Here is a 24,789-nt window from a genome sequence, read left to right as displayed (position 1 = left end):
TGCAGTCGGGTGGTCAGGGTGGACTTCCTGGATGAGTCAGTGCTCCACTGAGACTTGGAGGAGGGTAGGAGATAGGTGGAGTGGGAGTGAAGGGCCTTCGGAGAAGCCTCTGGTGATCTGGGGACGTTGAATAGTTCTGTGCGGCTGGGACCGGGGGACACAGGGGCTAGGGAAGCTGTAAGGGTGTGATCATGAAAGCGCATGTGTCTTGACCACAGGTTTGCATTTATCCTCATAATATTGTCACTGAGGGAAGGTGGTTCAGGCGGCAGTGGGATGGACAGGCTTCTGGAGCGGACAGCCCGACCGGTGAGGAGTTTGCTGCCATGAAGCTGGCAGAAGGCAGTGGCTCAAGCAGAGACAGTGGCGTGGGTCTGTGGAGGAGGGCGGATTAGGAGGCCTCGAGGGGAGCAGGACAGGACTTGCTGCTCCTCTGGCTGTGAGGAGGAAGGGAGGGGAGCAGAGGGGGTGATCCTCAGATTTCTGGTTTGGCTCAGTGGCTGTGGCTGGGCCTTTGCATGACAGGGAGAACAGAGAGGGAGCAGATGGGGTTCAGGGTGGGGCCATCGAGTGAGGAAGGGCTTGCAGTGCCTGAGCCAGGGTGTTGCGCAGGCAGCTGGGCACACGGGCCTAATGCTGGGGTGGGCTAGGCTGCCCCAGCAGGCCCCAGGGAAGGCCGGCAGGCTGGGATGCTATCCGCATGGACTCACTCCCCTCTCTTAGCCCTGGCACTAAGTGCGTCCCTCTGGCAAAGAAGAAAATGATTTCTGTCCCTCGCCATCTGCTGCATGGGAAGATGGGAATGGAGTGAGCACGGTATGAGGGGATCAGGAACATCGAGGGGCTGTGTCCAGCTGCCCGAGCCATCCACGAGGCCGGCACCATGTTGAGGACAGTGGTGGGGACAGGAGCCAAGGTTCATCATTGTACCCCAGGGCCTGGGTTGATGCCTGGTAAGGGGTGTTTGGGGGGCTCCAGAGTTCTCTGGGTCTGAAGCGTAGGGTGGGGAGGGCAGCATGGGGGATGGACCAGGACCGGGGCTGCCTATGCCCAGTTCAGGGGCCCCGCTGAGGAGTGAGCACAGACTAAAGTGTTGGGTCTGGCTAGAAGGGGTGCTTTTAGGGTTTTTTTTTTCAGTCTTTCATATTATTTTATTTTCTTCCTTCAACCATAATAATATGATATCCAAAGTTTGTCTTAACTGGTGGATGCTTCACAGGCTTCTCCATCCCACTTACAGACAAGACAAATGCTGCTTCCTGCAATGGCCCCACCATGGACCCTCATCATCCAACCCAAGTCGCCCCCTTGCCTGGCTTTAGCTTCACTATATTGTGAGGCCACTTCATTGAATCTTATCCCAGACTTTAACTTTTCCATGACTGCCATGATTTTGCCATGTTTTTTACACAGAATGTATCTGACCTTAGCTGCCTTGCCACCGCCTTTGGGACCCTGAGCCTTCTTGCCAGCACTGTCACTCCCAGAGGTTGCTCCCACTTTCCCCTTTTCCAGAACCACTTGTTCCTTTGGGTGGCATCGTGGAAATTTGCTGTTGAAGTCTCAACTGCCTAAGTGGTTCTTAAAGGGAGGTCCCCAGGCCAGCAGCGTCAGCATCACCTGAGAAATAGTTAGAAATGCAAATTTCTGGGCTTTACCCCAGACCTGCTGAATCAGAAACTTTGGGAGGTGAGGCCCAGAATCTGTGTTTTAACAAGCCCTCCCCAAAATTCAGATGCCCTATAAGGGTTTGAAAACTACTGGGGTGGGTGGGGGAGTGGGCAGGGGCCTGTTCCGCTACACACCATGCTGGGTCTGGAGTGAACAGATGGAGGCGGGAAGCCCCATCCGCTGCCCCAGGGACAGCCTTTTCAGAGGGAAGGTAGAACTGTGCACCCAAAAACACAGGGGATGCAATGCTTAGAACCAAGTGAGCATCAGAGACAGAAAGTCCTGTGCAGCAGAGCTGGGTGGAACCTGGTGAGTGGGTAGCATGGGGCAGAATTGGGAGAGAGACACACTGACCTGGTGTCCCAGTTCCCAGGGTTGCAAACTGCTCATGTGCCAGCTTGAAAATAATTAGTTTCTAGGCAGGGGTCTACACCCAATTTGCTAGCTCACTCTCCATCACTGTCCTCCACATCCCCCCATCCCTGGACATACAGAGTTAGCCCCAAACCCCACCTACTTATTATGGGGATTCCTGGAGAGTCAGCCTGTTTTGCGGGGACCTGTCAAGGCACTGCCAGTCCCAGGCTCAGGGTGTGGAGGCTCAGTGGCAGCACAGAAAGCAGGAACCTGGGGTGGGAGCGGGGTGGTCTTTGGGCCTTCCTCCTTCATCCTAGCACTGGGCTGATGGGGGAAACTAGATGGGCCAGAAGAGAATTCAGGGTGAGGCAATGCTGAGCTCAAGGAGCAGGTAGTTCAAGAGAGAAGTGAAGCAACAGGTTTGGCAGAGGGTGGTGGGTGTGGGAGGGGGTCAGGGGCATGGGGAGGTGTGTAGACTGTGAGAGATGCACCGCCACCTGCCCAGTGCTGGGACCTGCAGGGACTCACAAGACCCTCACCCTCTTCCCTCTGCCCTGCCTCTCCTTCACTTCCACTCACCCCATCTCTAACCCCACCCAGGCCTCCCTGGAGGGGAAGAGCCTCCTCTCCTGGTGTCTCAATGCTAAAAAGCGTGGCTAATATTATCTGTTACTACACAACCAAACCTCTCACAATTAGGTACATCAAGAGTCAGTCATTCAAACCATCACTTACACTTTTTTTCTGCTTTGAGACAGGGTCTCACTCTGTTGCCCAGGCTGGCGTACAGCGGCATGTGATCTCGGCTCATAGTAGCCTTGACCTCCTCCTTGGCTCAAGCAATCCTCCCACTTCAGCCTCCCAAGTAGCCAGGAGCACAGGCTTGTGCCACCACACCCGGCTAATTTCTGTATTCTTTGTAGAAACGGGGCTTTTGCCATGTTACCCAGTCTGGTCTCAAACTCCTGAGCCCAAGCCATCTGCTTGCCTCAGTCTCCCAAAGTGCTGGGATTACAGGCCCGAGCCACCATGCTCAGCCCATTTATTGTTTTTAATGTTGGGATGAATTATACGCAGCTTTGGAGTCACAACACTGGTCCATTCCAAGTTCCCGTGGGAACCATGGTGTTGGCTGAAGATGAGGACATTAAAGTCATAGTGACGGCCCCTGTTTACTGAACACTTACTATGTGCAGGAGCATGGACTTTGGCACAGAGACCTGGGTGCAGCTCTCAGCTCTGTCTTGTCCTTGCTGTGGGACCCTGGGTGATTGCTAAACCACTGTGACCCTGTTTCCTCATGGGTATGGTAGGGTAAGTAATAGTGCCTACCTCAGAATGGTAGTGTGAGGCCTCGAGGACTATATGCCAAGAACCAACATTTGTTCAGCATTTGCCTTGGGCCAGGGCTTTGCAATGCCCTTTATGCACATACCTCATTGGAGCCTCACAGCCACCCCCCAGGTGGGCACCATTATTACCCCCATTTTACAGATGAGGAAGTGGAGGCTTGGAGGGATACACTGCTAAGCTTCACTAGTGAGTGTTCCTGGTGAGTGGCAGAGCTGTCTGCTTCCAAAGTCGCGTGTTGACTCACCTCACTATGCTATGTCTCTAATGCCATAGACTTTCATGTGGGACTGATTTGTGGTGAAAAATTGAGGGTGACACCCTTTTGATTTCTTTGTTCCTTCTGCTCTAGTCTCCTCAGCCCCCAGCCCTGCCCCCTCTCAGAACTCAGTCACAGAAAGCTGGCCTTGGAACCATGATGGGCTTAAGAGGGGGTGGGTGGAGAAGGCGGGGAGGGGCGTGGGGTTGGCTGTCACTGAGGCGAAGGCCCCTGAGTAGTGGGGGGAGAGCCCGTGTCAGGAGGGGCCGCCGGGAAGACAGATGGTCTGGGCTTTGTCACTTGCTAATTTGGGCTTCTGTGCTTCCCAAACCAAGCCAGGGCAGCCAGGGCTGACAGGTGTCAGCCTCTGAGGTGGCGGGACCTGACTCCACAACCCACAGCCTTACAAGGCTTAGCTCCTCTGGCCAGACACTTCCTTCCCTTTCCCTGTGGCCTCCCCAGCCCTGGGAGGGACAAGGATGACACTGGAAGCCAGTGGCACTAGAGGCTGAAAATCCCTCCAGGCCTTCTCTCACTGACACCCATCTCACCGTCCCTCTTTCTTGGACTTGCCCCTTCCTCCCACGATCTGGCCAGCTCTGGTTCTCACTCCTTCTGGCAATTCTTCCATCCATTTCCATTGAGCTGGGCAGTCACAGAAGATCTGAGAGGGTACTGACCACAGAGGCCATTCTCCTGAGGCCTGGATTCTTGTCAAGTTTGCCTCAGCCTCTTCCTGGACTTTAAAAGAGGCTAAGGGGGTTCAGACACGGTGGCTCACACTCAGACATACTGTAATCCCAGCACTTTGGGAGGCCAAGACAGGAGGTTTGCTTGTGCCCAGGTGTTCAAGACCAACCTAGGCAATGTAAGGAGACCCCACCTCCATAAAAAATTAAAAAATATTTTGAAAAAGAGGCTAAGGGAAAGCCTCCAGCCTTGTCCCAGGGAGGAGGACCCCATGGAAGTCAGGCTCAGCCTCAGGTCTCTGCACACCCTTAACCCATTTTACAAATGAGGAAGCCAAGGTTCAGAGAGGATGCTGCATAGCTGGGTCAATTCTGCAGTGAACCTAAATTCAGCTTAGTGTCTAGAAGGCCTGCAATAAGGCTAGGGCCAACGCCAGGAGGGGAAACTCATGTGGTCTAGGGTAGGGCTTGCAGATGAAGCTGGATTAGGAATTAGAACAAGGTCAGTTTTAGCATTTTGCATGCTGTGTGCAGAATGGATTGAGAGGGCAAGCAGTCACCTCAGTAAACCAAGCAAGAGAGTAGAGAGCAAGAAGGTGAAGGTTCTAGTAGGTTAGGGATAAAGACAGGGACAGGGATTATATTGGGGTTAAAAGAGGGTTAGTGTTAGGATTAGAATTGGGCTAAAGTTAAGGTTAGGGAAGTGTCTCTGCTTTGTGGGCAGCATGACAGAGCACTGGGCTGGGAGTTAGGAGACCTGACCCCTCACCCTGTGGCCTCCCCTCTGGGGGCCTGGGTTTCCTCACGGGCACACAGATTGGACTGGACAGTCTTCCTGCTCTGGTGTCCTGTGATGCTCTCGGCAAAATCAGAGCTGGCTTTCTGGAAGGCCAGGCAGGCCCTGGTGGGGCTGGATTCTGGCCCACTCTTCCTCAGGGCTGCCTTGTTCTGAAACCCGGGCTGGTTTGTTTCACTGACCCTCCCAGGATCACCGTTTTCCTGGCTAGTCCCAAGCATAGCCGGAACCATGAAGTCCAGGGCCCAGCAAGGCACTGAAGAATGTATTAGCTTCTCATTGCTGCTGTAACAAGTCAGCACAAATAACCCAAGTTTATTATCTTACCATTCTGGAGGGCAGAAGTCTGAAGTCAGTCTCCCTGGGCTGCAAGGCAGGGTGTTGGGAGGCCTGCTTCCCCCTGCAGGCTTTAGGGGAGAAGCCGTTCCCTGTCCCTTTTTTGGCTTGTAGAGGCTGCCTGCATTCCTTGGCTCATGACCTCCCTCCATGGTCAAGGCCAGCGGCATAGCATCTTTTCTGACATCTGCTTCCTTCATCACATTTCCTTCTCTCAACCCTGCTTCTCATGACTCACTCAGCTGAGAAGGACACTTGCGATTAGATTGGGCCCACCAAGATAATCCAGGATAATCTCCCTGTCTCAAGTGTCTTAATGTAATCACATCTGCAAAGACCCTTTGCCATCTAAGGTAACAGATTCACATTTGCATTAGGGCCCAGGCACCTATGAGGGCCACTATTCAGCGTAGCACAAACAGTGCTGCCTGGGGCCAGGGCCAGGGCCAGGAGCACTCTTTCTGGCTCTGTGTCTGGGAAGGGTCCTCCCTGACCAGTGAGCATCTGTGTCAGACAGAACCTCAGCTCTGGTACAGCTGTGCCTGCTCTGCAGGGAGAATAGGAAACCTGGCCCCAGGGCAGATGTGCACTGAGAAGGGGTGACCTTTTCTGTAGGCAAGGGCGGGAGGAGAAAGGCTGCGGAGGCGCAGTTGGTTGGGGCAGTGAGTGGGCTGCAGGGCTGAGACCTCCAGTGGCGGCCCCTCAGCTGGGTGTGGGCGGCCTGGATCATTGTGGCCTGCTCTGCACCCACTCCATACATGAAGGAAGATGGGGCTCAGGAGCAAGGACAACAGGGCATGGCATGCTTGCTTTTGAAGGCCACCTTTGAGTGACAGGAGAGAGATGCTGGAGAAGTCAGTGTGTGAACTGGGGCCGAAGGTCATGGTGGATCTCAGAGGGGGAGCTGGAGGCTGGATTCCACGTGGTGTGCAGGGATGGTGGGGATGGAATTGGGACACTGGGGTGAGGGGTCCTGGCCCCATGCTGCCCAACAGAGTGTGAAGATGAATAACTCTGAGTCTGAGATTCTCCGTGGCTCCTGCCCAAGAAGGGCCCCTGGCTGTGCTATGTTCTCCACATCTTGCTGTGGACATCTGGCTGCCTACTTTCTTGGCTTGTGTTCACCCTGCTTTGTTCTTCTATTTATCGACCTGTGCTCTTTGTTTTTCCTTTTCAAAAAGCAGGATAATTCATGCAGATAATTCAGTTTTTGAGAATATCAAGGTATTTTAAGAAAGTTATTGTATAGGCTGGTCATGGTAGCTCATGTCTGTAATCCCAGCACTTTGGGAGCCCGAGGCAGGTGCATCGCTCAAGGCCAGGAGTTTGAGATCAGCCTGGCCAACATAGTGAAACCCTGTCTCTACTAAAAATGCAAAAAATAGCCAAGCATGGTGGCGCACCTGTAGTCCCAGCTACTCAGGAGGCTGAGGCAGGAGAATCACTTGAACCCACTAGGTAGAGGTTGCAGTGAGCCAAGATCACGCCCCTGTACTCCAGCCTGGGTGACAGAGCGAGACTCTGTCTCAAAAAAAAAAAAAAAAAAAAGTATATAAATAAAAGGAAAGTTATTGTGTAAATTATAATAAGCTGAGGCAATAAACTCCAGTAGGCTTATCTGCAAAGGCCCTGAATTCCTGCTCCCTCTGGCTGATCCTCTTGGCTGGAGTCCACCTCCATTATCCATTCCAGCCTCTCCACTTGGAATCCTATGCCCCCAACCCCCATGTCTCCCTAGACCCTGTCCTTTCTTCCTGGCAGCTTTCTCGCATAGAGGCTTCTCAAAGTTGACCCGACCAGAACAGAATTAGAGCAACCTCTATTAGGCAGCAGAATGTCGGTGTAGAAAGGGCAGGGCCTTTACCTCTGTGGGCACTGGGTTGTGTCTCCTTAGGACACCCCTGCCCATTACTCTCTCCCTCTCCAAATGGGGAGCATGGCTGGGACTCCCTAACCTCCTGCTTGCGAGGCCTCTCTCTGGCCTCCGAGAGGGTCAGTGTCCTGCCCCAACCCATGAGATGACACACTATAATAGCCACAGGATTAACATAGCAGGCATTGTCTTTCTCTGACTATAGGGTGGGTATTATGTGTTCATCAACTGTCCTAAAAATACCCAGTAAACAGGTGCAGCCCCTGTGGCTCCAGTCCCCTGGGATCTGTTGGCTTCTGGCTGGAGATGAAGATTAGGGCAGGGGAGAGGTGAATTAGTCTCACTGAGTTCCTGGCATGAAACTTGGGTGTTTTTTGGAACCCAGGAAATCTAGATTCCAGGAAACCCACCTGGAGTGGCATGCAGAGTGTCTGCAGACCCTCAGACCTCCCTGAGCGGAAAAGGTGGGCCCTGCTGCCACTGCCATTCTGCTCAGCCCTGGAAACACTCACTGGGGTCAGCCTGCAACACTGCTCACATCACTCCCCACAGCCAGGCACTCTCCTATCCCACGTGCACCCGAGCCACCGAAAAATCCCGGAAAATTGAGTCTTTAGCCCTCTTGGGCTTTTGGAGCATGGGTTTGGGGGCCTCATTTCCATAATGCCTTATAAGAGATGCAGGGTTAGCCCAATGGTCCTCTTCCCCCAGCTGCTACTTGCCCTTCTGGGCCTTCCCTGTGGCCCCTTGCTCTCCCTCATTCCCCCTCCGGTCCCATCTCTGTTCAGTCCCCACACCTGGTCTGGCTGTTCGTTCTTTCCCTTTCTGCAGCTTGAGTCTCCCCAGGTGGGTGCTGGTTTCACTCAATCGGTGGCACCTATGTGCACAGAATTTGCCTCTGCTCCTGAGCCACAAACTCGCGTGGCTTTCGGCCTGTGTGACTGTTGTGTGCATCTCAGCACGCATCTGCCCTGTGAGGTGTGCGTGTGTGTGTGTGTGTGTGTGTGTGTGTGTGTGTGTGTGGTGGGAGGGGTGGAAGGGAGGAGGGGCAGCAGGAGGGGGCAGTGGGTCTGTTCTATTTTTACCGGCCAGTTGCTGCTGGCTACAGTTTTCATAGCCTCCCCTCGGCTCTGCCCCTCACAGTCTGCGGTCTACAGCGAGGCACAGGCCAGCCCAGCTCCACGAGGACTGAACAAGGTAAGCGCCTACAGCCCAGGACTTCAGATCTAGGTTGATCCCAGGCAGAGAACCTGGGGCTTTTGTTTAAGGAGAAAGCGAGGTCTTGGAGCTGGAGAAAACCGTTTCTTGCCTGTACAGTTGGTTTGTTGGTAGAACATTCCTAAAATACTCCCACAGCATTTTGTCCCACAGAATGGCCTATCTCTTGCAAAACTGTTGTGAGAGGTGAAAACTTTTCCTGGCTATTTGGAAGCTGGGAGCAAGGAGAAGAATCTTCCATGAGGTTCCTTAGGAGCCCCAAGGCTGCCTAAGGGATGACGTTTTCACACAGGATGCCCAGCAGGGTGTGGGAGGGATAGTGCACCCAGGGGAAGGGGTGGCCCTGGGATCAGAGAGCTGGGTGAGCGCTCAAAGTCAGCAATACCTGCAGCGGAAGAGAAGGAGGGTGCCTGGCGTGCAGGACTCCCAGGGAGCGTAGAAGGCAGGGCCAGAGCCCCCTGCTGAGCAAGGAAACTATCTTGCTTCTGTGTTCTTTGTCTTTGAGCGACGCTGTTAGCTCCCTTTGCCCATCCCTCTGTACTGCAGCACAAGAGCAGGGGAGGGCAGACCGGCAACCCTTCTTGACCGCTCCTGCTCAGAGCTCCTGGCTCTGAGGAGCAGCAGTAGATACTGGGGGTCCTCTTGGAGGAAGGCAATGGTGGCAGCATTTTGGGTTGAGGCACAAGAGCCAGTGAACACATACGCCAGGGCAGTATCCACAGGGCAACCCAAGGCTTGGGGCAGGAGGCCATGTGGCAGTCCCTGACTTGGGTGAGGGCTGAAGGCAGCACCTACCACCGGGTTTGGGAGTCACAGTCCCACAGCAACTCTGAGATTAGGCTTTGCTGTTCAGAGCTCAAGATGGGGGTATGGTGTGTGGTAGGCAGCCCAGCACCATGGGCTTGGGAGTGTTAACCGTCAGGCAAGGAAGACAGGGATGCCCTTGAATGGGGTTCCAAGGTCAGGGGGTGGGGAGTAGGGGGAAGCACATGAGCCTAACTAGATACTTGTGGATGTGATCATTGGGTGTGCAGAGATCAGTTCTTTCCCCTATATATACACACACACTCTCACACACAGTCACTTACACACATTTACACACACAGACTTAATCTCATAGTCTAGTTGATAGTCCCTGCCATGCTGCAGAGCCTCAAGAAAGGGAAAGCCCAGCTCTGAGGCAACCACCAGAGACTCTTTGCTCCCTCCCGTGGGTGGAGGATTTTCTCATTATCTCCTTGCTTGCTACTTGTGGAGGAGATGGAATCCTGGCTCTCCAAGCCTTCCCGTGCTATCTACATCCTGACTTATCAGTCCTTGCTTGACTTCCACAGAGCCTGGCAAGGGCCCCCGTCTGGTGGGTGTCAGAGCACAGGCTGAGGCCTCTTGCCTGACGTGGGACCCCTTGGTCTGGCATTTGTCAGTGAGGCAGGCTGGGGGCAGGTCCCAGAGCTTGGCATGAGGTGCAAATTGGCCTTGGCAGGTAGGGCCCCACACTGGGGACAGTTGGCTCTCTGAGGGAGAGAGGGAGGCATGATCACTGCCAAATGCCCACCAAGGACAAGGCACATCCCAGGGAGACAGACACAGACCTGGTGCCCTCTGGACACTGGCATTCCTGGAGGCTGATGATGGACAGAGGGGCCTGGAGGTGGCTCTTCGCCAGCTGGTGTTTCCTTTGGATTTCCTCAGCATCTTTGGAGAAGCAGAGCCCTCAGAATAAGCAGCTGCCTATAAAATCTAATTCCAGCCAAGCATCTCAGGAATTCATGGATTGTCTCCATACCCCTCCCTCTGTACCCCAGCATGACAGCTGAGACTCTGGGGTCACACTACCCCTCCATCTCCTCCACCCGAGCCTTCCCCTCCCCTGGTGGTGGAGGCAGAGGTGGAGGCAGAGGTGGAGGGAGGCCCAGAAGGCTTTCTGATCCACTGGTAGATTCAGGGGAGGTAGCCAAAGCATGTTCACTGGGGCTGGGACAGTGCTTCATGGGCACAAAGTGAAAGGAGAGAATTAGGGCAGAGGAAGGGGTGGGTCTGGGATGAAATTATTGGCAGGCACTTTGCAAGTGTACTTTAATTCCCTGCCTCCCAGACCCCACAACCAGGTTCTTGAACCAAGTCCACACTCCTGACCCTGAGCTCCATGCCTGCCCTCCCCTCCACACACACACTGGGCTCTCCCACCCTTTACCTCACAGCCTGGCTCAGAGTTTCTGTGCGCCCCTGCACACCTGCTCCTCACCTCAGCTGTCCCCTTCGTTTCCCTGAGCTTTTGCACAGTCCCTCCCTCCTCTGGCATTGGAATGCTCTGTGTCCAGGCCCAGGCAAGATGGTGAATTATGTCTGGCTTTGGAACATCTCCCTCTGCAGCCTCATGGACCCCCTCTTTGGCCTGGGCCTCAGGATCACCTGGTCAGGGGGCTTCAAATTGTGCTCCATGGCCAAGTATCCTCACAGAAGACCACAGGGCTGCTATGGTAACCCCCTTCAACCAGTGCCATTTGGCTCTTTTTGTTTGTTTGATTTTTAAATTCAGGAGTACATGTGCAGGATGTGCAGGTTTGTTACACAGGTAAACATGTGTCATGGAGGTTTGTTGTATCAATTATTTCATCACTCAGATATGAGAGACGTATCCATTAGTTATTTTTCCTGATCCTCTCCCTCCTCCCACCCTCCACCTTCTGATAGGCAAAATGCCATGTTGCTTATACTGATTGGATTTATTTTACTTCCAAGTAAGATTTGGTTAGAACAAAGGATTCAACCAAATAAAATTAATTAAATATTATTTTAATTAATTAATATTAATTAATAATAAACATCAAGTGGAAACCCACTGATTTAACCCCTAATTTTGCAGAGAGGAAAACCAACCCAGAATGGGGAAAGACAGATTTGGGTGAACACAGGATTTGCCCTGCCTCGCGGCTTATCCTCCCCCACTCAGGGCCTCTCACTGCCCCACCCTGGGGGTGCCAGTTGTATTACCATCTGTGGATGGAGTTGTGCCACATAGCAGCTACCCGTATTCCAGCATCCACTCTGCTCATTCACTTTCCAGGCCTTCCTCTCTCTGAGCCTTTCAATGACCACTCTTTTTTTTTTTTTTTTGAGACTGAGTCTCGCTCTGTCGCCCAGGCTGGAGTGCTGTGGCCGGATCTCAGCTCACTGCAAGCTCCGCCTCCCGGGTTCCCGCCATTCTCCTGCCTCAGCCTCCCGTGTAGCTGGGACTACAGGCGCCCGCCACCTCGCCCGGCTTATTTTTTTATATTTTTAGTAGAGACGGGGTTTCACCGTGTTAGCCAGGATGGTCTCGATCTCCTGACCTCGTGATCCGCCCGTCTCGGCCTCCCAAAATGCTGGGATTACAGGCTTGAGCCACCGCGCCCGGCCTCAATGACCACTCTTAATCCACAGGATAAAATCTAAACTCAGCCTGTCCTTCAAGGCCCTCAAGAGTGAGCTACAATCTCAATTTTTTTTTTTTTTTTTGAGAAGGAGACTCATTCTGTCACCCAGGCTGGAGTGCAGTGGCACGATCTCGGCTCACTGCAACCTCCGCCTCCTGGGTTCAAGCAATTCTTCTGCCTCAGCCTCCTGAGTAGCTGGGATTACAGGCGTGCACCACCACGCTCGCTAATTTTTGTATTATTAGTAGAGATGGGGTTTCACCATATTGGCCAGGCTGGTCTTGAACTCCTGATCTCATGATCTGCCCACTTCGGACTCCCAAAGTGCTGGGATTACAGGCATGAGCCACTGTGCCTGGCTGCTCTCACTTTCCAAGCATATTTCCTATGGACTCCATTCTGTTCTCCACCGGGCTTAGCAAGCTTTATCTGGAAAGGTCCAGATAGCTTTGTAGCTCACATAAGGTTTCTGTTGCAAATTCTTAAAAAAAAAAAAAAAATCTTGCAACTCTTTAAGTAAAAACAGGCGGGGGGCCAGGTTAGGCTTCTGAGCTGTAGTTGGCTGACCCCTGCCCTGCAACCCTGTCCCATCTTGACCTGCTGGAATCCAGTGTGTCTGATTTCTTCCTTTTGTATTCTGACTCTGTCTCCTAGGCTGGGCTCCCAAGGCGCAGCTGGGTTGGGGGCAGGGGTTTCTACTTTCCCTCATGAACTGTTCCTCTGTGCCCCCAGGTGCTGTCCCACTGCCACCATGCCGGAAGTGTAAGTAGTCTCACTGCCATCTGGGGCCCCAGGAAGGCAAGTCCCTTTGCCACAGACTTCAGCCCCACAGTGGAGGCACCGTGTTTTCAACCCCCAAAGCTTTCCCCTAAGAGACCAGGTCCTCAAACAGGGACAGCACTTGATGGTCTGCCCCGTGCTGCCTGTGTCCTCCCAGCCATTGAGCAGAACTCACTCTCAGGTTGCCCTGGGAGCGCCTTTTTGGCCTGTGCCTCAGAGTTTTCCTGTCTTGATCTAACACGTGAATTGCGTGTACCAGGCCACCACTTAACACTGACACAGTAGGTGAACAAAGCTTTGGGAATTTACCCACACACCCATGGATGGATGCTTTCATGTTACTGGAACCCTACCCTAAGGCTTCCCTCCCCTTCCACCACTTCTCCCCAACTTACCATGCCCAGTACCTCCCAATAAGAATGCCCGGTAGTTCAAAGGGCTGTTGAGTTTTTATTCTGTTCTGCCGGAACCTCGAACTTCTCCCTCTGCCTGATGCCTGATGACTCTCTGGCTCACTGTTGTCAGCGGCCCCCTCCTTCCCCAAGCTGGTCTGCGAGGTTCTGCGGCCGCACATGTAATCCTCATTGTTCATACTCACTCTGTGTTCTGCTCTTTCCCTGTCCTTCCTGTGATGGATGCCTGAAGCGAGGTAAGTGGTATTTGGGGTATCTCTGTCCTGGTTAACTCTTCTGACTGGTAAAGGTGGGAAGGTGGGGTTGGCATCTGAGGAGAGGGGAGAGCTTGTATTAAGCCCTGGTGGGAGTCTGGGAGGTGTAGGGTATTTAGTGGCTGAACAAATTCCCAGGAGATGGAAACATCAGGCGAAGATTCTGGATGTGGGGTTTCCTAGTGTCCAGGGAGTTGCTGTGCCAGTGTACAATGTCACTGGAAGGTTGTCCTGGGACTGGTACTGCAGCAGGGCTGGGTGTGACTCTGCATCTTTGCTGAGCACAAGCTCTTCCTCACCCACTCTGAGAGCTGGTCCAGTCCTGGGGGGACCACCCTATTCCATGCAAAGCTGATCCTGTGCAAAGCTATATTTGAGGGGTAAGGGATAGTCATTGGGTTATTCCACTCTTGCCCAGTGGCTGAACATTGAGCGAGGAGCAAAGAGATGTCCTTAAATCCCTCAGGTGTTAGATAATCCTGACACTGGCCATTCTATACACTCCAGACTTAACAGGCTGCTGAGATCACAGCCTATATACAGTCCAAGGATGGGGATGGCAGGGATAGGAATGGGGACTCAGGGATGGCAACAGTGCGAATTAGCGGTATTGATGGAGGGGACATTTGGCACAGAGATTCTCGGAAAGAATTGAAAATGTTACTTTTGAACATTCATATGAATGTTGAAGTTTTGCTAAGGCTCGTATTAAAGTGAGTCCTCACTGACTGATGGTCAGATGAGGTGACCATCAGCTCACTCACCAAGTGGTGGGGAAACAAGATAGCAGTAAAACATTTGCCATGTGTACATTACGGTGTGTAAACTGTGGAGGTAATGCTTAGAGTCATAGGCTCTTTCTTTTGAAATCACACTTATCTGAAATGTAACAAAAATCTTTAGGAGAGGAAAAGACAAACAAACCACTCTGAACAGTCAGAATAGAAGTTACACATTCCATTTGCTGAAACTCATCCATTGTCTCTCATGAGAACTTCCCTCTCAAAGCCTAATCACTTCTACTTTACACCCTGGAATAACATTGGAGAGCCATGCTCTCCCAGCTTGCAGCACATTAAGTCTAGGTAGGATGCTTCCTGCTGGCAATGAGAAGTGACCACCTATGGCCCGGAAGAGATACTAGTGCTCGAAAGGCATCACAGTCTCATTAGTTGGGGGCCAAGCAGCCCTACTCACCTTTGCCACCCCTGAGGCACCACTGTCACAGGGCTAGGACTAGTAAGCAACAACATGTTTAGGATTTTTGATAAGAAGATAAAACAGTGGTTTTATATCTTAGAAATATTTGTATGGGTAATGTTAACATTTTTAAAAGTTTTGAGGTCTACATAGATACATTTAATTTATTTGGGAAATTCACAGCTTATTTATGCAGCATGATAGATCATCAAGGTATTGCTGTATTACTACCTGGAGTGTGAAAACATACATAGCTTTTATGCTTTTCAAAGGATTTGCACATCCATGATCTCATTTCATCTGCAATAACTCTGTGAACTAAGCAAGGGGGGGTCATAATATCCTTATTTACAGATGAGGAAAGAGGTGCCTGTAGAAGCCATGTGACCCTCATAGTATCTTAGAAGATTTCAGCAGCAGCAGAATCAGAGTGGGAAGTTAAGGCTTCAGCCCCTAGGTCAAGGTAGCTGACTGCAGCCTTGTCTGAACTGCAGGGGTTAAATCACAAAGATGAGCTTTTAAGGCACCACAGGGTGAGCAGAGGATTCTGGATAAAGACAGAGAACCCTAGCTGGCACTTGTCTTGGCCTAGACCAGAATTCCAGTTCTGCAGCCTCTGCTTCACCACCTGTCTCTCTCTCTTCTTGCTCACAGAGAAAACCCAAGATCACTGCCTCCCGCAAACTCTTGCTGAAGGTGAGGCTGGGGGCTGGCTGCAGGGGGATGCCCAGTGGGAGGCAGAGGGGCAGAGAGCCGACTCTGAAGGGATGTGGAGGGTTACGGAAAGGAGAAAGGAAGGAGGCCAGAGTGAGGATGATGAGGGGCAGAAGGAGTCCAGCATTGCTGGAGCCAGTGCCAGGCTCAGGTGGTCAGTGGGTGGGATCCTCGAGTATGGATCCTGGCACCCGCCTGGGGTCCCTAGAGTAGGTGGTGACCAGCTTCAGAGTGGGAAGCTACTCGTGCAGGCAGAGAGACTTCCTTTATTCTCGTATGTGTTTTTCTCTTTGGAGCTTTGTGAGTCAAAACAGACAGTAAGTGGGTAAGAGGAAGACTGTCAGGGGAAAACAAGTTCCAGGACTCCAGGAACATTGTGTGTGGCCACTTGGTGTACCCTCACGCACAGCCTGTCCGTGGCCGCTGCATACACTTCTACACTGGACGGTGGTCTCAGAGTTGGCCCAGCCTGGGGCTGTCCTCGCCTCATTCCCTGATGCCGGGTGGGAGATGCGAGGCCCCCAGCTCAGCAGGTTTGTTCTGTCCAGAGCCTGATGCTGGCCAAGGCCAAGGAATGCTGGGAGCAGGAGCATGAGGAGCGCGAGGCTGAGAAGGTGCGCTACCTGGCAGAGCGCATCCCCACACTGCAGACGCGTGGCCTGTCCCTCAGTGCCCTGCAGGTGAGCCCAGCAGGTGCGGCAGGGCAGGATGGGGTTGGAGGCACTATGTGGGTGGCTCCAGGGACCAGGCGGCAAGAGCCTGAACTAACACTAGCTCAAGGTTCCATAATTTACAGGGCACCCCTGACTTCCATGGTCTCATTTAATCTTCACAACCACCTGTGAGGTAGGAACATTAGATTCCATTTTACAGGCACTGAACTGAGCCTTAGAGGGGAGGCGTCACTTGCCTGGGCTGGGCGGAGCCAGGGGCCCAGTTTCACAAGCAGTCAGGGTGATGGCATGGAATGGGGAGGCAGCCAGGGTTTGGAGAAGCCCCACTTCTCCAAGGACTTGTCTATCCTTTCTTAGAGCTTGGTCTTTAACGTTTTCAGAACACTGGGAAATTATTTAAATGCCAGTGATTACAGAGAAAAGAGACTGGAAGGAAATACATCAAAATGTTACTAAGTATCCCTGGGTGGTGGCATCACTAGGTATTTTAATTTTTATTATTTTTGTATTATGTTTAATACATAGTTTTCAAAATGTCTAAAATTAAAACATTAATCATAAGAAAACTATTTTATTTTGCTGGGCACAGTGGCTCATGCCTGTGACCCTAGCATTTTGAGAGGCTGAGGCAGGAGAATCACTTGAACCCCGGAGTTTGAGACCAGCCTGGGCAACATAGTGAAAGTGAGACCTTGTCTCTATAAAAAGTTAAAACAATGAGATGGGAGGATCACTTGAGCCCAGGAGGTTGAGGCTGCAATAAGCCATGATGAAAGAATACTTTTTTTTTTGAGACAGAGTCTCACTCTGTTGCCCAGGCTGGAGTGCAATGGCGTAATCTCGGCTCACTGCAACCTCCACTTCCCATGTTCAAGCCATTCTCCTGTCTCAGCCTCCTGAGTAGCTGGGACTACAGGTGTGTGCCACCATGCCTGGCTAATTTTTGTAGTTTTAATAGAGACGGGGTTTCACCATATTGGTCAGGCTGGTCTTGAACTCCTGACCTCAGGTGATCCACCCGTCTTGGCCTCCCAAAGTGCTGGGATTACAGGGATGAGCCACCATGCCCAGCCAAGAATACTGTTTTGTTGTTGGTGGTGGTGGTGTTGGGTTTTTTTTTTTTTTTTTTTGAGATGGAGTCTCACTCTGTCGCCAGGCTGGAGTGCAGTGGTGTGATCTTAGCTCATTGCAACCTCTGCCTCCTGGGTTCAAGCAAAGGAATACTGTTTTTAAGAAAGCATGACATATAGACAGGAGAACAGAGGGCATACCCTTTGAGCTATTGCCTGTCATGAGCCTCAGAGTGGAGGAAACTGTCAGCTCCTCTCTGGATCCCAGGTCTTGCAAAGGGGCTGGGGAGAGGGTCAAGGGCTGGAAACTGATGGCTTTGTTCTGCTCTTCTTCGCGCCTGCCTGATCCATCTGCCGCCCCCAGGACCTGTGCCGGGAGCTGCATGCCAAGGTAGAGGTGGTGGATGAGGAGCGATACGACATTGAGGCCAAATGTCTCCACAACACCAGGGAGGTGAGTCTAAGGAAGGGAAGGGGCATGGCCAGGGTGGGCTAGGCAGGGGCATGGGCACGGATGCAGCAGCCATGGGAGGTCCCCTCCTTCCACAGGGCCTGGAAGGGGCCACTTAAGCAGGAACCTTTGGTTTCTCTGCCCTAGCCCCATAGGGCTGGAGATCTGGAGATGGGCAGAGTGGATAATCACACATGAAAAGTACAAACTTCCTCCCTACCTGCCATGTGGGCTCATCAGCCTAACAGAAGCCACTCTCTTTATCCACCCACACAAATAATCATATGCCTGTTAATAACGTCTTACCTTTGTGAAGTGCTTTCATGTGTGTTATAGCCTTTGATCCTCCCTATAGGCCTGTGGATGAAGTAGGGGCTATTTGCACCTTGCAGAGGAGAACACTCAGGATCAGAGAGGCCAAGGACTTGTCCTAGGTTGCACAGTGGTGGTCCTGGGACCAGTGCTGGTCTCTGGCTCCCACTTCGGTACTCTGTGCTCCCTTAGCATGGAGTGTGGGAGGATTAACTCCATCCAGACCCTGCTCCAGTGGGGTGGGGCAGAACAGGGAAGGACAGGGCTCCTTTGGGTCATGTGTCCAAGCAGTGAGGAGGGGGCAGGGAGGTAGCACAAGTCACTTCCCTCCTTCCCACTTCTGCCCACCGGGAATGATATGTGGGGTCATCAAGCTCCTAAGAATTCCCTCTAGAGATCACACCCTGGAAATTCCTCCAGGGGTCTAGGACCTGGAAGTTTATCACCCTGCTGGACCAAGGCTGTGAGCTGCTTTGAAGGCTCACTGGGGAGGAATAAGTTAGAAGCAGGGATGAGGCTACAGGAACAAAAGGAAGCAACCCTGCACTCCAAATAGGGCTTCCAAACCATACAAGTCTCAGTCTGGTGGAGCTACCCCTTTTATTCAAGGTTACAGTATTAGCAATGGCTAATAGGCTTTATCTATCTGATTAACTATCCATTTATCAGCAAATGTGCAGTGGCTATTTGCAAAGGGGTGGGTGGGTCTGACTGTCCTAGAGCAGGGTCTCCAACTCTTGGGCTGTGGACCAGTACTAATCCGTGGCCTGTTAGGAACTGGGCTGCACAGCAGGAGGTGAGCAGTGGGTGAGTGAGCATTCCCACCCGAGCTCTGCCTCCTGTCAGATCAGCAGTGGCATTAGATTCTCACAGGAGTGTGAACCCTATTGTGAACTGTGCACGTGAGGAATCTAGCTTGCACACTCCTTATGAGAATCAAACTCATGCCTGATGGTCTGAGGTGGAACAGTTTCATCCTGAAACCACCCCACCACCTCTCCGTGGAAAAAGCGTCTTCCACAAAACCAGTCCCTGGTGACGAAAAGGCTGGTGACTGCTGATAGGTCTGGCTTCAAGGGTGGACAAATTAAGGTGTATCTCTGGCTGGAACCCTAGCAATCTGAGGTCCTTAGGAAGGGTGCCCTGTGGCTAGCTCCCTCTCCAGTGAGCCCCGGGTGCTTCTCACCTGCAGATTAAGGACCTGAAGCTGAAGGTGATGGACCTCCGTGGGAAGTTCAAGCGCCCGCCCCTGCGTCGGGTCCGTGTCTCGGCTGACGCCATGCTCCGGGCCCTGCTGGGTTCCAAGCACAAGGTGTCCATGGATCTGCGGGCCAACCTCAAGTCTGTGAAGAAGGAAGACACAGAGAAGGTGAGGTCCCTTTCCTCAGAACCTTCCACCCTCTTCCCTACCAGCTTTCCCCTTGTCAACCCCTCACATGGCCTCAGGCAGGCCCAGGAGCTCCTGTTGGAGGCCAGTCAGCTTGACAGAGAGAATGTTCTAGAATGTTTTGGAAGACCAGTGTGGGAAGAAAGAAAGAAGACTTGCTCCCTTCCTTCAGGCTGTTCCCAGTCTGATGAAGAAACTAGGACATAAAGAAAGCTAGACCCCAGACTGAGACATGAAGCAAAAATCTTGTTCCCAGTGTGAAGAGAACGTGGAGATATAGGGTAATGTTGGAGGTGACTGCCTGGTCACCACAGGGAAAGGAGACAGCAGCTCATCTTGGTGATAGCCACACACAAGCACAGACGTTAGAGAACTGAGTTCAACCACCCAGCAACAAATTATTCAAAGTTGGTTGAACTCACAGTATATGTGCCCCAAATTGATAGGCTCTGTAAGGAACAGGGATGACAGGAACATAGTCTCTGGCCCAAGAAGCTTCAGAGGACAAGAGATAAGCCAGGCAGTATACTGAGGAAATGGAAAAGCAGTCACATTCGCAGGGGAAGGCTTCTTGGAAGAGGTGGCCTTGAGCCTGCAGAGTGCCAGACCAGGAGGGTGGCATGGGGCCTGGGAGGAGGTTTTGCTCAGGTGCATTGAGGTGGGAACTAGCCCCGTAGCTGCCACTATCACCCAGTGCTCCCAAGCCACACAGCTTCCTGTGGGGCCTCGGCTTGGCCCGTGTCCACCTGCCTGGCTGAGTCCTAGGACTTAAACAGCTGGGGAGGGGCATTGGGATTTCTTATCATCTGAGGAGACTGGTTTTCTATCACCCAACTTCTCTTGAGCTGGGGGGGGGCATCCAGCCTGGTAAGTCCCTGATGTGTGTGCCACTTGTCCACAGGAGCGGCCTGTGGAGGTGGGTGACTGGAGGAAGAATGTGGAGGCCATGTCTGGCATGGAAGGCCGGAAGAAGATGTTTGATGCTGCCAAGTCTCCGACCTCACAATAGAGGTACCTAGAGATCAGCTCCCTTCTCTGGGGTCCATCAGAGTCTAGAGGATAATGAGGGAGTCCACGATGGGCAGGCAGGTTGTACTCAGTGTGGTGCAGGGACAAAGGCACTGATAAGACTGATTTGAGTCGGCTCTCCTGGGCTCAGTCCTGGCTCCAGCACCGTGATACCTTGGGCATGTCATTTCTGTTTGGGGGCCCTTTTTGTTCCCCTCCTCTATGAAATTGGGGGCTGTGTTAAATCAGTGGTTCTCCAGGTGTGGTCCCGGGACCAGCAGCATCTACATCACCTGGGATGCAAATGATCACCCCCCACCCCAGGTCCACTAAATTGGAAACTCTGGGGTGAGACCAGCCTTCCAGGTGATTCTGATGCACATGGAGAGTTTCAGAACCACTAGGTTAGAGGATCCTTGGGGTCCCTTCATCTCTGACTTTCTGAGAATCTATGCTCTTTTAAATACCTCCTGGTGATGTCCTTTATTTGTGCTCCCTGCGAAGTACCCAGCACTCACAGTACCTGTTCCCAAGGAGCTACCACTCAGAGAAGCTAACACTTCCCACTCTCTGAGGAAAAAGCTGGAGAAACTGGGCCAAGCAAGGAAATCAGGCCACATAAAACCGTCTGTGGAAGTGCTGAGAGAATGTGCAATAGGGCAGGCATCCACCGGATAGCACTGGTCGGAGCAGGCTTTCTGGAGAGGAGGAGCTCTCTGAGGACGTGATGGGCAAGTGTTAGCTGATAAAGGGAAGGGCACGTTAAAGGGCTGATGGTGCAACAGAAGCATGGAGGTGGGAATTAACCACCCACAGAGTAGCATGGCAAGGCCAGGTAAGAGCTGAGGGCCGCAGTGCGGAGGAGCAGTGTGAGGGGTCCCAAAAGGGGAGAAACTGTGCCTGTGGGCTGAGAAGCTGAGGTCTTGTAGGAGCCCCTATGAATGAAGATCCAGCCAGGGGTGCGCTAGGGGTGAGAAGCCCTGGAGACTGCATGTGCTGTAGGTAAGTCAGGGATTCATGCACTGCACACAGGTCCCTGGGAACTGATGGCTTCGCCTCTTTGTCCCTACAGGCCAGCTTGCTGTGCTGCGCTCTGAGCTCCTGCTTCATGCTTCTTCTCCAACCCAGCTCACTCACTTCTCTGCCCGTGTCTGGAGCATCCCTTCCCACCTCCCCCCTCACTTCTTCCCTCCAGCCTGCATGCCCTCCTCTGGAACTGGGATTAAAGAGATATCCAAGAGGCAGGACAAACGAGAGTGTCTGAAGACCTCACCCCAGCAGGGTGGGCTCCCACCCATCCATGAGGCACTTGGGGCTTCCCAGCTACCCTGTGGTGTAACAGGTGAAGGACGAGGAGGGAGTGAGAGCACCTTTCCTCTAGCCCTGTGCCACACCCCTTCTATGTGTGTACAGTGTCCACAGCCATCTTCATTAAAAACCCAGTTTCCTGGTCATTTCTGCAGCTCTGACTGTGAGCACGGAGAAGAAAGGGAAGACTTGGGGCTTGTGAAGAGAGGGCTGTGCTGGGCTCCAGTCAGCCTGTCTGCAGTCCACAGTCCAGGATCTGAAGGGAGGGCTAAGGAATTGGTGGCTGCTTGCCAGGGTCCCCTGGGGCCCCTTCTGCCGAGTCCCTGTGATGTCACACAGCACACACTCACCACCCAGGATGCTCAGCTCACCAGAGCCCTGATCTCCGAGAACTGACCCCGTCCTGCCCCTGACTCTGGCCATCAGAAGAGGCTTCTCCATTCAGAGCTGCTTCTCCTGCCGGATTTCATACTCTCCTTCCTCTGCAAAGCTAGATTAACTCTCCCTGATGTCTGCTGGGTGTACCTGACTGCTCCGGGCTGAGAGGTCAGGGCACTTTCAATCCCTCACCTAGTCCAGCTGCACAGGGCAGGAGGCCTCACAGAAGAGATACTTGCAGTTCCAGGCCTGGCCACCAGGTGACTCCTTCCTTCTGTCCTGGGCACTCCTGTCCCTCCCGCCTCTGCTCTCCCCACTTTCACTCACCCTCCTCCCAATTGTTTCCCCTTCACACTCCTGTACTGGTCCTATCCCCCAGGACTGATTCTTTCCCGGAGTGGGGGGCGGCCACTTATCTGTCCTCTGGCTCAGGTCCTTTCTCCATCCCACTCACTTCTGGGTCCAAACCCTGGTGAGGGCATAGGGCATGCTGGGGTGGAGTGGGGGTCTGGGGCAGCCCCTCTTCCCCCATCATACTTGTGAGAGAGGCTCCTGTGAAGCAGAGAGCAAAGTTCTGACTTTCCTTTTTTTCTTTTTTCTTTTTTTGAGATGGAGTCTCGCTCTGTCACCCAGACTGGAGTGCAGTGACATGATCTCGACTCACTGCAACCTCCGCCTCCCAGGTTCAAGCGATTCTCCTGCCTCCACCTCCTGAGTAGCTGGGATTACAGGTGTGTGCCACCACACCCGGCTAATTTTTGTATTTTTAATAGAGACAGGGTTTCACCATGTTGGTCAGGCTGGTCTTGAACTCCTGAACTCGTGATCCGCCCACCTTGGCCTCCCAAAGTACTGGGATTACAGGCGTGAGCCACCGTGTCTGGTCAAGTTCTGACTTTTCAGGGCAGTGGGATAGTGACTTCTAAGCTAAGCCTGCAAGGGAAGTGGCTGGTCCCAGATCTAGGGTCCCTTGGCTTTTTGACCACCGCAGCACTGGCCCCAGGAGGGGCTGAGTTATCAGAGCAGTAATCCTTCCACCCACCCTACTGAGTCCCCATTCTGCCCTCAAATCCCATGTATTATCTGCCATAAATGCCAGGAATTGGTACAAAGTGCAGTGCCAGCTACTCCCTGGGGCATGGTCTGGCTCCGTGGGCTGCTGGCCTGCCAGCCCCTTTCAGAAAACATGGCAGTGGGAACCAGCAACTTGGGCTACCTTAGGGGAAGCAGCAATCTGCCCAGGGTTCTTGCTATAAATATGTCAGTGGGCAGAGAGGCAGATGTGTGCAAAAAGCACAACCCCAATCACACACACAAACCTGTAGGCACAGACACACCCAGTCTCAATGCATGAAGTTGGAGACCCTGACAGGGCTGGTCCAGGCCACAGAGGATGGGGTTAGGCTTCATGCCTTCATGCCCAGGCGGCCACAGAAACCCACTCTTCCCTGCCTTACAGGGCTTTCCTCCGGTTGGCCTGGGTCCAAAGCAGTCTCCTTGTTTCACCTTTCCCAGCCCTTCCCTAGAGCCTGGCCCCAAGTTCCAGAGTCAAATCCCAGTTTTGCAGTCAACTATTAACCTGGGGCCCTGGCAGATTGGGGTATCCACCCAGTCATGTAAAGGCAGGAGACCTGCTCTGGGCCTGACTCAAAGCAAACACGTGGGTGCAGAAGGCCTGTGGGAGGAGGAGGAGGTGGGGCCCACTCAACACACCTAAGCCTGTGGCCCTCTAGGAGGGGCAGAAGAGCCAACCAGAGGGTTCCTGGAGGTCATCGGGTTCCTCCTTCTGCTTCCAGGCAGGAACAGACCTAATTCATCTCCTATGAGGATGGAGCAAGAGCAAATATAGGCATAGACACATCCAGAGCGCAAGGATTGAGAGGCCCTGTGGACAAGGGGAAGGAGAGCTTGTGGGTGGGAGAGGGATCTATGGAAGTGTCTGTTGTAGCCAAGAATGCGGCCTGAGGGTGAGAGGCCTGGCCTCTGGAGAGCCCTGATTCTACTCCAGTCCTCTCTTACCATGAAGGGTCGACACCACCCAGCCTGGACACAACGCCAGTAGGGCTGGGAGCTCGGGCCAGCCACTGAGTAACAGCTCACACATGTAGCACACTTATGTGTCAGGCACCAGCATGTGCACCTTCATTCATTTAACCTTCACAACAACGCTAGGAGAAAGGTACGGCTACTATTCTCATAGTACAGTGGGGAAAACTGAGGCACAGAGAGGTTAGGGACTTTTCATGATCACACAGCTAATAAGTGGTGGGCCCAGGATTCAACCCAAGAAGTCTGTTAGAATCCATACTGTTATTGACTATTTTAATAACAGCATTTCAATAATAGTAATATGTGATGTTAAATGCTTTATCTGAATTATATAATTGCATTCTCACAAAAATGGTACATTTGTTAGCTCAAATTTACAGATGAGGAAATGGAGGCCTGGAGAGTTCAAGTAGCTCACTCTAAGTTGCAGGGTTTGCTAGCTGCAGACTGGAGACCGGATCCCAGGTCACTCTGCCTTGGGGTTGCCCTTTTCTGAGAACAGACTGGCCTTAACAAAGCCCAACCAGCCACTTTCTTGGAAGGACACAGCTGGGGGTTAAGGGTCCTGCATATGCACCCGGAGAGTCCCCACATCCCTAGTGAAGGGGAAACATTCAAAGGAGGTGCAAGTGACATCCAAATGGGCTAAGGTGAGGCCTTCTTGCAACATGGGGCCCAGGCTGAGGGTAGAGGGATGGGTGCTACTTGGGGGATATCTGTTATTAATCAGCACACAATAGCTGGGTGGGCATCCCCTCTCTCTGCAGCTGGTGGAGATGGGCCTGGTGCTCCTCTCTGCTTGGTAGGAATGACCAGGGCAGGATGC

General features: G+C 52.7%; 1 protein-coding gene and 1 pseudogene across 2 annotated transcripts; one reads left to right on the top strand and one right to left on the bottom strand.

The window, feature by feature from the left end:
• Positions 1 to 1,032: 1,032 nt before the first annotated feature.
• Positions 1,033 to 1,540, bottom strand: LOC114679685 (peptidyl-prolyl cis-trans isomerase NIMA-interacting 4 pseudogene; annotated as a pseudogene).
• A 6,291-nt stretch (positions 1,541 to 7,831) lies between these two features.
• On the top strand, positions 7,832 to 21,682 carry TNNI1 (troponin I1, slow skeletal type). 2 transcript variants are annotated; one of them, XM_077985388.1, is made up of 9 exons: positions 7,832 to 8,177; positions 8,475 to 8,528; positions 12,698 to 12,727; positions 15,267 to 15,308; positions 15,875 to 16,006; positions 17,435 to 17,524; positions 19,026 to 19,202; positions 20,122 to 20,231; positions 21,301 to 21,682. In XM_077985388.1, exons 1-8 carry the CDS (start codon positions 7,995 to 7,997, stop codon positions 20,227 to 20,229), a joined length of 816 nt encoding a protein of 271 aa, XP_077841514.1. In that variant the 5' UTR covers positions 7,832 to 7,994; the 3' UTR covers positions 20,230 to 20,231; positions 21,301 to 21,682.
• The last annotated feature ends 3,107 nt before the right edge of the window (positions 21,683 to 24,789 follow it).

Source organism: Macaca mulatta, chromosome 1 (assembly GCF_049350105.2).
Source record: "Macaca mulatta isolate MMU2019108-1 chromosome 1, T2T-MMU8v2.0, whole genome shotgun sequence".
Lineage (NCBI taxonomy): Eukaryota > Metazoa > Chordata > Mammalia > Primates > Cercopithecidae > Macaca > Macaca mulatta.
Note: the sequence above shows the minus strand (reverse complement) of the source record. Positions and strands in the feature narration are given on the sequence as shown.